The sequence below is a fragment of the Hippichthys cyanospilos genome, chromosome 9 (assembly GCF_059441005.1).
Source record: "Hippichthys cyanospilos isolate Australia breed blue-spotted pipefish chromosome 9, RoL_Hcya_1.0, whole genome shotgun sequence".
NCBI lineage: Eukaryota > Metazoa > Chordata > Actinopteri > Syngnathiformes > Syngnathidae > Hippichthys > Hippichthys cyanospilos.
The window spans coordinates 19,130,084-19,143,241 of record NC_142377.1 but is presented as its reverse complement, the minus strand read 5'-3'; the positions used below and the strand labels follow the sequence as shown (position 1 = coordinate 19,143,241).

At 40.6% G+C, this 13,158-nt stretch overlaps 1 protein-coding gene across 5 annotated transcripts in view; it reads left to right on the top strand.

Moving 5' to 3' along the window:
* Positions 1-13,097, top strand: part of kcnab2a (potassium voltage-gated channel subfamily A regulatory beta subunit 2a) — a 65,641-nt gene extending 52,544 nt beyond the window's left edge. For all 5 annotated transcript variants that reach the window (XM_088422776.1, XM_088422774.1, XM_088422775.1 and 2 more), the window contains 9 exons: positions 1,319-1,363; positions 1,825-1,869; positions 2,023-2,066; positions 2,544-2,630; positions 4,088-4,294; positions 4,389-4,483; positions 5,777-5,897; positions 8,564-8,652; positions 9,734-13,097. In XM_088422776.1, the coding sequence (XP_088278902.1) occupies positions 1,319-1,363; positions 1,825-1,869; positions 2,023-2,066; positions 2,544-2,630; positions 4,088-4,294; positions 4,389-4,483; positions 5,777-5,897; positions 8,564-8,652; positions 9,734-9,823 (823 nt within the window). In that variant the 3' untranslated portion in view covers positions 9,824-13,097. The remainder of the gene's footprint in view (positions 1-1,318; positions 1,364-1,824; positions 1,870-2,022; positions 2,067-2,543; positions 2,631-4,087; positions 4,295-4,388; positions 4,484-5,776; positions 5,898-8,563; positions 8,653-9,733) is intronic.
* The last annotated feature ends 61 nt before the right edge of the window (positions 13,098-13,158 follow it).

Sequence of the window (13,158 nt, the reverse complement as noted above, 5' to 3'; positions counted from 1 at the left end):
CTTATTTTAACACCAACAAAACACACGAGGCACGTGCAAATGTTTGCCACACAGCTGAGTATGTGGTGGTGCACAGGTGTTAATCCTGACAGTTTCCACTTGCGAAAGCAGCATGGAGGAGATTATGTCGCACACATGATGTACACAATACGACGGGGTGCGAAAAGCGCTTTGAGTCGCGGCATTTTATTTTTATGCTGTCATTTTAACAGCAGTCTTGGATGATTTCGAAAATACTGTAACACTGTAGAGTTGTGTTTCTCTTAAATGGGAATTAATATACATATTAATCACACAAATAATAACCCCTCGCTCGGCTAAGCTAACCGGGACTGCTGTTATCAACAAACACGTGGCGCTTATTTTTCTTATTACCTTCAGATGCGTCATAATTGCACGATATGGTGTGCAGAGCCAGCGACAAATTGCAGAGAAGTGTGAAAGCAATAAGTTATTATAAATTCATGAATAATGCATTTTCCCCTCTGTTTTACTGTGCTAAGTCATTTGGTATTATGTGAATAAAAATCTAATTAATGCAGGAATGAAGCTGATAATATAGCTTGTGTTTGGGCTCCACAAATAACAAATTTCTGTGAAGGTGCACAGGGTTGCATTGCGTGGGTGCCAGCAGATGCATGCACGCGCGCACACACACACACACGCACACAATTTGTGCTCGCAGTTTGACAGTGAAGCATGGACCATATTGTCTGTGCTCGCAGCCAGTACCGTAAGACTATACAGTGCCATCCACGAAGACACAAAGGCTACGCTTCCGCCAATTGACACGAAGAAACAACAGCTGCTAAGTTTATGGAAATTCGACTAAGCTATTACATCCAATTACTGTCTAACTCAAAGATTCAAAGAGATTTTATTGTAACATGTATAAAACTTCTACAGCGGAAATGTGATCATGCAACACAGTTTGCTGTCACCCGGTTTCTTTTTGAGTTTCCGCATTTTCAAGCTGAGCCGTGATTGGTCTGTAACTGAAGTCTTTTTTCAGCCAATGGTCGCCCCCTGAGATGGATAGCATAGCATGTTTTGTGCTGAAGAAAATGATGGTGTTGACTGCCCCTTGAAACGACACAAAACGCATTTGCTCCATATACTAATAAATTAATGAGGATTATGCTTTTCTGTTCATGTTGAATAATAGTGAATAAAAACGAATGCTACCAACCATAGTAATAGCGATGAAATACTCCTTGAATATCTCTTTGAAAATGTTCCCTTTTTTCATGGAAAAAGACAAATAATTGCTTGACATCTTTAAGGGTTAAATCACACCGCATTTTTGTGTGCTTGGCAGGGCTGAGGTCGTGCTTGGGAACATCATAAAAAAGAAAGGATGGAGGTAGGAGATGCAATTTATTTATTTTTTTCCTTTTTTTCATTTCCGTCTCACCAGCCTACCTATATAATCTTGTCATCTATGCTGGCACATATTGGGGAAAAAGTGTATCGCGTGAATTGGAACCATAAGGTTGGCCGATAAAAAAATAAATGCGGCGTACCCACACGGCCGCGTGTCTCCTATCAAGACTTTGAATTAAATAAAAAAATAAGAGTCGGAGAGGCCACGTCTTCTTCTCTGTCCGCCCGAGCCCGGCGCGGCTTTGTCAATTTCTACACGCCTCCACCTCTCATTCATGTGTGCTGGCTGAGTTCCGGCACTGTGGGTGCTTGTGACACTCAAAAAGATGCGGTAGAAAGGAGCGGGACTCTTCGTCTGACTTGAATGATCGCCCACTCCCGCGGAGCGGCCTCTAACCTTATATTGCTGTAACGCATGCTTTTTCATTCTCCCCTTTGCAGACGCTCCAGTCTCGTGATAACAACAAAGATCTTTTGGGGAGGAAAGTAAGTGAAGAAAGCATTTTTAGTTTGTCACTGATGGGCATGATATCGGGAGAATGTGTCACCCACGTTGCTCTTTTTCACTGCTGCGTCACATTTTATGATATTGGCTTACACAATGGAGTATTGTTTGTTTGTTTTTTACTCTCCCTGCAGAGCTGAGACTGAAAGAGGTTTATCTCGAAAGCATATAATAGAAGGTGAGTGATGACTTAAAATATACAAGGTGTGCCAAGGGTACAAAAGATGAACAGTATGGGTATGCGCGGTTGCATCAGAATTCCATGTTTCAAATACCATTATGTGCTTATCAATCAATGTGCATATTTTAAAAGAGTTTCATGAATAAGACACTCTGGGTTATAAATAACATTATGAAGCATTGTTTGGCAACATTTTGAATCTACCTATGTAAGTAACATATGTACCGGCTAGCCCTGGGTGTCTCGCTAGCTTTTTATTTATTTATTTATTTTTTCCTCACTGTGTAGCTGCCTTGACGTTGCTTCAAGCAAAGAGAGGGGCATTGTCGGACAGACCAAAAATATATATACATAAAAAATAATAAGAGATAATAAAATAAAAAGAGTTTAGCGGTTTAGGTTTATTTATAAGATGGACTTGGGTCATTGATGCTGCATTCACTATAAAAAATGTTAATGCTTTTTTTTTTAAAGGTTTAAAAGCTTCGCTGGAGCGCCTACAGTTAGAATACGTTGACGTAGTATTTGCAAACAGACCGGACCCCAACACGCCAATGGAAGGTAACGCCATTATCATTTAATACGTTTGTGTAATTGTCTCTGTGAATTTTATAAACCGCTTTGTGAATTGATGGAAAGAGTCTCCAGCGTGCACAAAGTCAAAATATCAAAACAATGAATGCGCATGTTATTTTGCTGCTTTCTCCTCCACAGCGGGAATGAGGCTGTAGAGGCTGCAGACCTTTTTTGAAATGGCAGAGTGCAAAATGTTTGTTTATGTGTGTGTAAGCGAGTGGGGGTGGGGTTATTTGGAGGGGTGGGGGAGCTCAGCTGGTCCCTCGCTCTCCATCTGCTCCTGTCAAGACTTTCTCTATGGGAATGAGTTCACTCAGGGGTCGTCTGTCTGCCTCCACTTCGGTGCTTCGCCGGTCTTTCATGACTGTGGACATTATAGTCCGAAATCAACCGGTGAAGTTCAAATGAATAAAACAAATAGGACTTCATAAAATTCTTAGTCTTCATCTAGGGTTGTTACAAAAGAAAAAAAAAAGTGGAGGGGGCAGAAAACATTTTTAAAACAAAATGGCTAGAATAAAGGTACTGCAGCGTATAATATGAATTATGGTAAGAATGATAACAATAACAGTAGTTTTAGAAGCAATAATAGAACCTGACCTAAAAAAAAAAACATGTTTGACACCCTACTTACAGTAATAGGGTCCGGCCAGCTGATTTAATGGGCCTATTATGGCCCTTCAAACATTGGCCAAAAATAATCAATCAAATGGTTAATATTTGCAGATTAAGTTTTTGCCTTTACGTACTGTGACCATTTAATACAGATGTATATAACTTTGTATACTTAAACGTCTTGAGGATTGTTGATGAGGTCATTCTTCTGTGGGCTTGTCATTCCAAACATGGCATATCTTAATTTCTCCAAACGATGATTAGGTGAGCAATGCAATTAATTGCACTACGCAATTCATTCTGTGAAAAGAAAAGAACAACTTTTTCATTAAACATATTCTTTCTTTTGCCACCTGCTAAATATCTAGGTAGATCAGACCCTACTACTTTTTGCGTTATTTGTTTCTTTAACTTTCCACCATTTTTTAAAATTTGATTGGATTTTTTCCTCACAGAAGTCCTACTCATTTGTGTCAGCACAAGCTTTAAAGGAGACATACCATTAGTCTGTTAATTGCCGAAGTCATTTTTGAATATTTTCAGAAAACAAATAAAAGTAGGGCCTGAATGATAGAATCTACAGACATAGGGGAAAAACATGTTTTTAACTATTACTTAAAAATGACTTGAGCAATAGTGCTATTAGGCTAACAATTTGCATTTTTGACTCGGTCTTGTAAATTTGACACACCACAAGAGTATAGTTTGAAAAAAAGAAAACAAAAGCATCATTAAATGAATGTGGTGTATGGTATTTGTGAATTACTGTAAGTGGTTGGAGGATGAGAGCGACTCCATCATCCTTTTTCTTTGTCTCTTCTGTGCAGAAACGGTTCGAGCAATGACCCATGTAATAAATCAAGGCATGGCCATGTATTGGGGTACATCCCGCTGGAGTCCCATGGAGATAATGGAAGCGTATTCCGTGGCACGGCAATTCAATCAGATCCCTCCCATTTGCGAGCAGGCCGAGTATCACATGTTTCAGAGAGAGAAGGTGGAAGTGCAGCTACCTGAACTTTTCCATAAAATAGGTGAGACAGGCAGCTTTAGTCCCCCATCTTGAGTACAAGAGTTCTGCCCGAACTGCACATCTTGCCGTGATGATGACGTTCTCTTGTCGTGCAGGTGTGGGGGCCATGACGTGGTCGCCGCTGGCCTGCGGGATCATCTCAGGGAAATATGACGGAAGGGTGCCCCCGTACTCTCGGGCCTCCCTGAAGGTAGCCGCGTCCCGCCCCTGATCTCTCGGTGTTTCGGTGTGGTCCCTCGTGCTGGTGTCCTCCTCCTGTCGCGGTTCCCTCTGGTCGTTGCTCCTTGCAGTTTCTTTGTTCATTTTCACATGAGTCCAGTGCAGTGGTGTGTCTTTGGTGGCATGTTCGCTCAGTGATTTGCACTCACTCTGCATTTTGATGTCGTGTGGTTTCATTTCCAATGCGCAATGTGTGTTTCCATGCTTGGCTCAGTGAATGTTTGTGGTGTTGTTAAGTGTTTATTAATCTGAATGGTTTTATCTGCATTTCTTATGACATCACAGGGGGTTGAGACTTGGAGTTAGTCGTGTTCTGGATCTCACATCAGAATTAGAGTGTATCAGGTTCGGTTGACATAGTTAAGACCCCAAGACTGTTAGATAAGGCGTCTGTATGGTTAGACAGGTGACATCAGCATGTTAGTGTGAGCCCACCTGTACACATCATCCAGTTGGAACCAGTTAAGACAGTCACATGGGATAGGCAGAGCCGTCTGGCAGCCAAGCCAGATTACAACTGGAACCATTTTGTGATAAGGTAGACCTTCTTCCGCTTCCAGTAAAATAAGGCTCCACAGCTGTGTTGCCACCTTTCTGGCATATGGTAAATAGTTTAACAGAAAAAGTATTTTGCAGTCTTCTGGTAATTGCTATTAGCATCGCAAGCGTCAAAGATAAGAGAAGCAAAGCGTCTCGAGAAAACTTTACAAGATTTTCTTGTAATAATTTGACACCAGTTAGGGTGCAAGTAAGTAGTCAGGCTCGGGGTCTCAGGACAGGGCTTGAGTGTAATTAAGATTTAGTAGTCAGGTTTAGGAAACTATGTGTTTCGGCCAGCCATCCGGATTATGGTAGCTTGAGTCAGGCAACTAGACGTCTTATTTGAAGGCAATCCAAAATACTTCTTTAGTGCTAAATTCACACGTAAGACCAAAGAATCGTTTTGGATTAAAGGTGAACCAACTTCAAAAAGTCCAGTTGCCTCGATTCAAATTTTGAGGATTTAGGTTTTCAGGTGAAATTTATGATTAAGTTCGAGCTGAAAGCTTTCATGTAGCTTTGATATTATCTTGGAGTTTAAAATGTGTGAGTCAGCTTTGGTTTTCAAGACCTAAATTAGCATATTGGTATTTTAGCAAGCTAAGCTTAGGCAACAGGAGACAGAGTCACATGTTTAAAAACAGGCCCTGGTGACACGGGAGGCGAGGCGGCCGCGGTGTGAGCAGGGCGGTGTTTTTGAGCAGGTGTGCTGTGTTTTCGACAGGGTTACCAGTGGTTGAAGGACAAGATCTTGAGCGAGGAGGGTCGGCGTCAGCAGGCGAAGTTGAAAGAGCTGCAGGCGATCGCGGAGCGGCTGGGCTGCACTCTGCCCCAACTCGCCATCGGTACGCAGATGCATTCTGCCGCTCTCTCTCTTTCTGTCTGTCTGTCCGTCCCCTCCGGCTCAGAGGGGCCGAGGTCATCGTTTTGTCTGCGACTTCTTCCCGTGTGCTTGTTTAGCCCACGGTAGAGCTGAATGCACCAAAATAATCCTCTGATCTATGAAGGAGGTCCTGGGTTTGTATTGTTTGTTTGTAACGTGTTCAATTGTATTTGTTCCTTCTGTTTGGATTTGGGACGTTCACGATCACTTTTCAGGCTGGTTGCAGTCAGATCTTGAGTAGTCACTGATACCAAGTGCCGATACAGTTAGTACCATTGAGATTCACCCCGTCACTACGATTCTCTTTCAAATTTCTTCAAATGAATGGCAAATTTCTATTTAAATTGTAATTTCTAGTTCATGATTCTAGTTCACGAATTTCATGATCTATTACTATTATTACTTTTACAAAATTTCAATTGATTTGAAGATTCAAATCAATTTGGGCCAAGTCAAATAATAAAAATGAGAAAATCCTTAACTAAACCTAAATGCTGCCACGTTTTAGTGGTGGTATAAATCTAACCAATCAGTTTTGAAATGCAGGACAGGAAGTTTGCATTATTATTATTTATTTATTTTTATTTTTATTTATTTTTTCTTATTAATACTTTTCATTGATATTATGAAAGTGACTTGGACTATTATTGCAGTCAGCTAATGGTTTAAAATTCATCAAATTGTTTGAAAAGTCTTCATGAGCACACGTTGCATATAATTTATTTATATGTTAAAGAGGCATAACAGTATCTACAGACGTCTTTCTGTACGAGCACGGATGTCAACCACGTAAAAGATCTGGAACATTTCCCTGAATACATTACAAGTGTTGTAACACTCAAGATATGGAATATAAGTGCCTCTGTGGCGTGTTCATAGAAAGTTGTACAATATCGCTTGGTGTCAATGTACATTTACAGTAACCCTTTCTTGAGTCAGCAGCAGGATGGCGTTCCACACGTAAATCTCACCATCGCATTCATATTGATTGCTCGGGAAAGTGAGACCGTGCAAAAAAACCGAAAAGCCAAAACAGCCGGCGCTCCTCTGTGGGCTGTTAAGGCATCACAACTAGTCAACATTGGACTTTCCCGCTCTTATCACGACCTAGATTTTTCATGCTGGCAGGAAGACGGCGTTTATGGATTAGCTTTCACGGCCCATTAACCAACGCACTCGTCTCTCCCAATTACCATAAATCCTCCGGGCACTCCTAGTAGGGAAGCGCGTGGCGATTTATGTCCTCCAGGTGATCGTCTACATCATTGTGACACTTCACTATTGAATAGAAACTATGCCACAATGGCTTCCTGCACACCCCACTGCTTCAGGCTGCACTCTGGGGTGCTCTTCAGTCCAAACACTTGTGGCCTCCTCCACGTTAATGTGGAAGCACCAGCTTAGTAGTATTTTCATTTATATATATATATATATATATATATATATATATATATATATATATATATATATATATAATATATATATATATATATATATGTATATAGGAAAAAAAACACATTTTTAACCATAGAACACATTTATCATGACAGATATACATACAGGAAATGATACGAACTCTCAGTCGATGTTATTGTCCGTGTACTTGAGCTCATATGTCCATATAATATTAATTTGATTTCATAATTTTTCATAGATCAATATTAATGGTTAGTCTCTACATCGCCTGTTATTTTGGCAAATTATTAACCAACGTCAAGGGTTGAAAATAGCAAATTGATTAACTCTTGTACTCTTCAATTCTCTTCAACTGTCTATAACTCCACCACTTGTTTGCTTCACAGGAACATTAAACGTATGGATCACTTTGAGGAAAAAAAGGGAGAAAATAAATAGGTCTGTTGAGTAAGCGCAGTTTGTTCAATTAAATGCTTAGATGTTTCAGTGCTGAAGGAAGTGGTCAATTCTCCTGCAGTAAATTTGTGTACAGATTACTTTCTGCCTATTACACTGCTTAGTCAGCCCTTGGTTTTATTTATTCCATCAGTCATGGCTGTTAGACTGTTGAAATCGACTTTGGGAAGCAGTAACCACTGTTGTTTGCTAAGTATTGTTGGAGACTTTATGCGAGTACACTGTGATGGGCGTGGCTTGATGTGGCCATGTTTCCGTATTATCCTAATCGATAACAGTGTGATAAATGCAATATATAGCAATATAAGCTATATTATTAGCTTATTAGCATGTTTGCATTTTTTTCCCCCTTCATTCAAGGAAGTGCGGTGCAGTGTCTTAATTATAGCTCACCAGTGAAAGAGCACTAAGAACAATGATGAAACAAGAAGAATGTTAATGATTGTATTAATTTATTTGTACTAAACATGGTGAACATTTCTTCAGGTTCAGAGCAATGACCTGTTATTATAAGTCAGTTTTTCTTTGTGTGGAAGGGGTTAATGATTTAAAGAAAATAGTAATTACAGAAGAGAACATTGAACATATGATGTAGGAAAGCAGTAACCTCTGACTTGAAAGAAATTGAATGTTGCCAACATGGCTCAGGGCTTCTAAAGCTGTCCTGTTCCGATTTAGCGACGAGCGCTAAAGTACTGTTTGTGATGGAGTTTGCGCGTGTCATTGGGCTCATCACTGTCCACGGATCTCCTGCAGCGTGGTGTCTACGTAACGAGGGGGTCAGCTCTGTCCTTTTAGGGGCGTCCAACACCGACCAGCTGATGGAGAACATAGGAGCCATTCAGGTGAGCGTTTTCTCTGTGTGTAGGTGTGCGTGTGTTTGTCGTTGTGCACGTGTGTGTGTGCGCATGTGAGCCTAGTGTCCAGGAGGCTCAAGCAGCTCTCCTGGGAACACATGAGCCTCCCGGTCACTTTTCTGCAGCATGCTCCACTACTCCACCGCGCCACAGTCGCCTCCTAATAAGGTCAAGGCAGGAACACATCACTTGCCGCAGGGGGGGGGGGCCTTAAGGGCACCGCCCCCTCCTGCTGATAAGATGCACCCTATCGATGTTTCCGCTGGGTACTGAGGGAAGCTACATCCTCTTCTTCATTTACGCAATGCATGAGACTTTTCACATTTCAAATGTTACGCTCACATTTCTAGAGGGCTCAACAGCGTTCCTTGAAAAAGACATGCACTCTTTTGCTTTTTGTTGCGAGGGGTAACTACTGTTACTTTTACATGTATAAAAATATGTGCACTGACATTGACATTTTATTCAAATTCAGTGTTTTAATATCTTCAACTCAAATCTAACGGTACAGTATAATAAAATAGTATAAATCCCAACATATTTCCATTCAGTGTTTCCTATAATGTTAAGCGAAAAGTGGTTTACCACGCAAGAGTAATTTGCTTTTTCTTTGTTTGTTTACCACGCAAAAGTAATTTGCTTTTTCTTTGGCTTTTCCACCTTTTGTACATTGAAAAATCAGTGATTACTCGACATGTCTTTTACAACTATTTGCCCTGAGGTAACAATATGTGCTTCCAATCCGCATATAGTTATTTCCAAGGTTGTATTGCCACACTTGTACAACTCCGCAACATCAACATTTCTAATTATTTCTTTTTGAGAAATGTTCTCATATACTACAACAGTAGTTCTCAACCTTTTGTCAACGGTGTACCCTCGAATAAATATTTTATTAATTTACTCTTATGTACATTTTTGTTAACCTTTCCAACAACATATAACGTCACATATAACGTAAATTTCATGTTAATTTACCATATTGGAAATGAGAAAAATGTCATTTTTTTTAAGGATTTTATGTGCATGTTTGGTAGTTTGAATGTTTTTCCTCCATGTCGCGTTTCAGGTTCTCCCCAAGCTGTCGTCGTCCATCACACACGAGGTGGACAGCATCCTGGGCAATAAGCCGTACAGTAAAAAGGACTACCGCTCTTAACGCCCGGTAACCGCAGCGCGTCCCGCCTTTTTGCCTGATCCTCCGTTTGCTTGAGCTTCAACTGAGCGAGAGACCCCCGCCCTAGCCCCTGAACTCCCGCTCTCAACCTCCTCCCTCCTGGCGCATGAGTGTGGTCGCACCAAAAGGCCACCGGGGGGCTCCCTCGCTCACACTTCCAGGGATAAAAGAAAAAAGGGGAAGAAAGTGGCATCTCGAGAGGTTTGCGAATCAGACATTCAATAGGAAAACGAGTGAAAAACAAGAATAAGCACACGCTAGCTTGGGTGCTCGGATGTTCTTCTGCCGTGCCCAGCAAGCTGTTGGTCATACGTGAAGAACACGCGTTCTCATGTTAGCCTCCACGTCGTCTCGTGTTTGTGTCTTTGTCTTTGACAACAATCAGCACTTTAGTATGGTCAGTGTCGCTACCCTACTGCATTCTTAGCCCACACACATTGCACTAGACATGGAGAGGAAAAAGAAGTGATCCACTGGTTATTTCCTCCAACTTGACATCCTCCAGTTTGACTTTTTTTTGTGATGCTCCGCTCTTCTGCTGCCTTTTTTTAATACTCACTGGAGGCTCCTCCATCATTCTCATGCATAGTTTGCACACATGTGTATTTACCTTTAATGTTAAATTCAGCTATAATGCTTAGCACAGGGATTCAGTTAGCTTTAATGCTAGCTTGATGAAGCAGACATGTTGACTCTTTCACTATTAAACTGTGTTAACGTGTCCTTTTGATTAACAGCTTCAGTGTTAACATTAGTGTTAGCTAAAAAAGCAGCAGCATTAGCTTTAACGTTAGCCATCAGATGACCGTCTCAAGTTTTAACATTTGCTAAATGAGGGCAATCTTTTTTTTTTTTTTTGCCATCACGCAGTGTTAAAAGTGCCTCCGTCTTTCATTTTAATATTAACTAGAGCAAGTTGGCTATTGTTCAACATCGACGCTTGTTAACATTTACTTGTATGACTTTAGCTTTAATGTTAGCTAGACTAAGTGTCCATGTTGGTTCTTGTTCAGCAACAAAAGATGTTAAATGCGAACCAAACATACTGTACATACCCTACATTGTGCCAGCTTTAGTCAAAACACTGTTTTCTGATTAACATTGCAATCGTGGCTAAAGAATAAAATGGAATATTTTATAAGGGTCACAGGCTGCAGGCTAGAAGTGACATTTTGTCACACTTGTGAATATGCACCCTCGCAAGTCAAACTACTGTACGTAAAAATAGCAACTCCTGTAGGTGAGTACAAACAACAGGTGGAATGTATTTTTTAGGTATAGGCCTCTTGCCTATTTAAAAATAATAATAAAAACAAAATCTTGGATTTAGTTCCCTTTTAATGTTTGTTGGACAAGAGTGGCCATTTTGTCAGTTTTGCACTATCAAGAGGGCGTAAACATGTCCGCATCATTACATTTATTGTTAGCGTTATCTTTGAAGTCATCTTTAAAGTTAGCTAGCGTAAGCAGCGGTGTTTGCTGGGAGATAATGTGCCTGTGTCTTTTTTTTTATGTGAACTGGAGCGCGTTATCTTCATCTTTAATGTGACCTTAAGCGATTTAACCTGTAGCATTCATGTTGGCAACAGAAGCAGCCATCTTTGATGTTGTTCCCCATCAAGGCTGTTAACGTGACTTTGCGTGTTCTGAGTGACAGAGCGCGCTCCCCTCCCGTTAATTTTTGAACGCAGCCTATATTTTAGACCAATTAGCATCTCATCCTTGAACTGTTCACGTCTGTAATTTCTTACTCATTGGGCTCATTTTGCTCATGTTCTCCATCTGATGCTTTTAGCAAAAGGATCTAATTTGCCATCAGCGTGTTCATTTTTATCCGTCTTTAGCTTTAACGTTAGTGCGAAATGGCAACCATATTGGCTGGGATGTTTGTGCACTTGCGTCTTTAATGTTAGTGGTAGCTAGAAGAAGTGGCATTCGTTGACCCTGAGATGTTCATTTGTTTCGCATCACACCCTTGGGATACGGCATGCTCAGTCCCATCACATTTTGTGAGTACAGATCAGTTTTCTTCAAATCACATGTAAATGTTAGTGAAAGCGGGTAAAATTCGGGCCAAAAAAAAACGTTTTCCGTAACTTGAATTTGGAAAAAAATATGATTCTGATGAGTTATGATGGAACAAGAACAAACGACTGTTATACGTGTGTGATACATATGCAGTATTATGAAGACTTGGAGGAACCTCAGTGCGGTATAAGCGAGCCGTTTAAGCTCTACCATGCATATCTAGTTTTGAGTTGCAAGTGTGACCTTGGCGTAAACAAGTTGCTATGGCAACAGTCTATGAGAATGGACATTTTTGTGGCAGCAGCTCAGGGAAGCAAGCATTTTTTTTCTTTTTTTTTCTGGAGGGGGGGGCATGCAGAAGTGTGTATGTATGAGTACAATTTTTATTTTGACTGGGGGCAAGCCAAAGACCTCGACGACTGCACCAGTGATGGGAAAAATTTCATGATGGCCGTCGAACAAGAAATCGAATTCAAAAAGGATGCGCGCCGTTAAATATATTTGCATATGCAAATTAATGTTACAGAGCAGATTCTGTATGTATGTAGCCACTAATCAATCAAAACAAAACGCATCATGCATTACTACAACCGTGAACAATTACAATAGATTTTAACTCTTGACAATCGCTACCCATTCCTCCCAAAAATTTCTAATGGACCCCCAACCCCGAGTTGGAGACCTCCTTGGCTTGGAAGCACAAGTGTAGCCTCAGTCAAAACATCTTTTGGGTGTGAGCTCTGCTGTTTTTGTGCGTGCTGACGTCTTTGTTTGCCGTGTGCTCAAATGAGCGAGTTTGTCACTGCGCAACATCCACATGGTGAAGATGGCTTACCGTACTTCAGCAAAGGAAGTGGATAAAAAGAGAATCTATTTTTATGTTTTGGCAAAGAAACACAAGACATCATGATATTTCATTTTGCCCTTCCTCGCCCCCAAGACTGACCAGTTGTGTTGTGATCGTGGAGAAACAAAACGTCTGAGAGACAAAGATCTCGTGTACATAATGAGACCCGTGTATATATTATATATACATTATATTCCAGTAGTGATCGCCTCTGCCTTTTTCTTAATTTTTGTTTAGATTCTTTTTTTTTTTAAATATTTTTTTGCAGGCGTTGCTAACTGCACTGTGCTTGAATCTGAATTCTAGACAAGGATGTACAGCTTCATCATCATTAAAAAATATTGACGAATGGCAAACCAAAATAGTGTGTCTCTTTTTCCAACTTTGTATGATGACTTTCAACAAAAAGATAACTTTTCTTGTCGCATAACTTGCAAGGCAT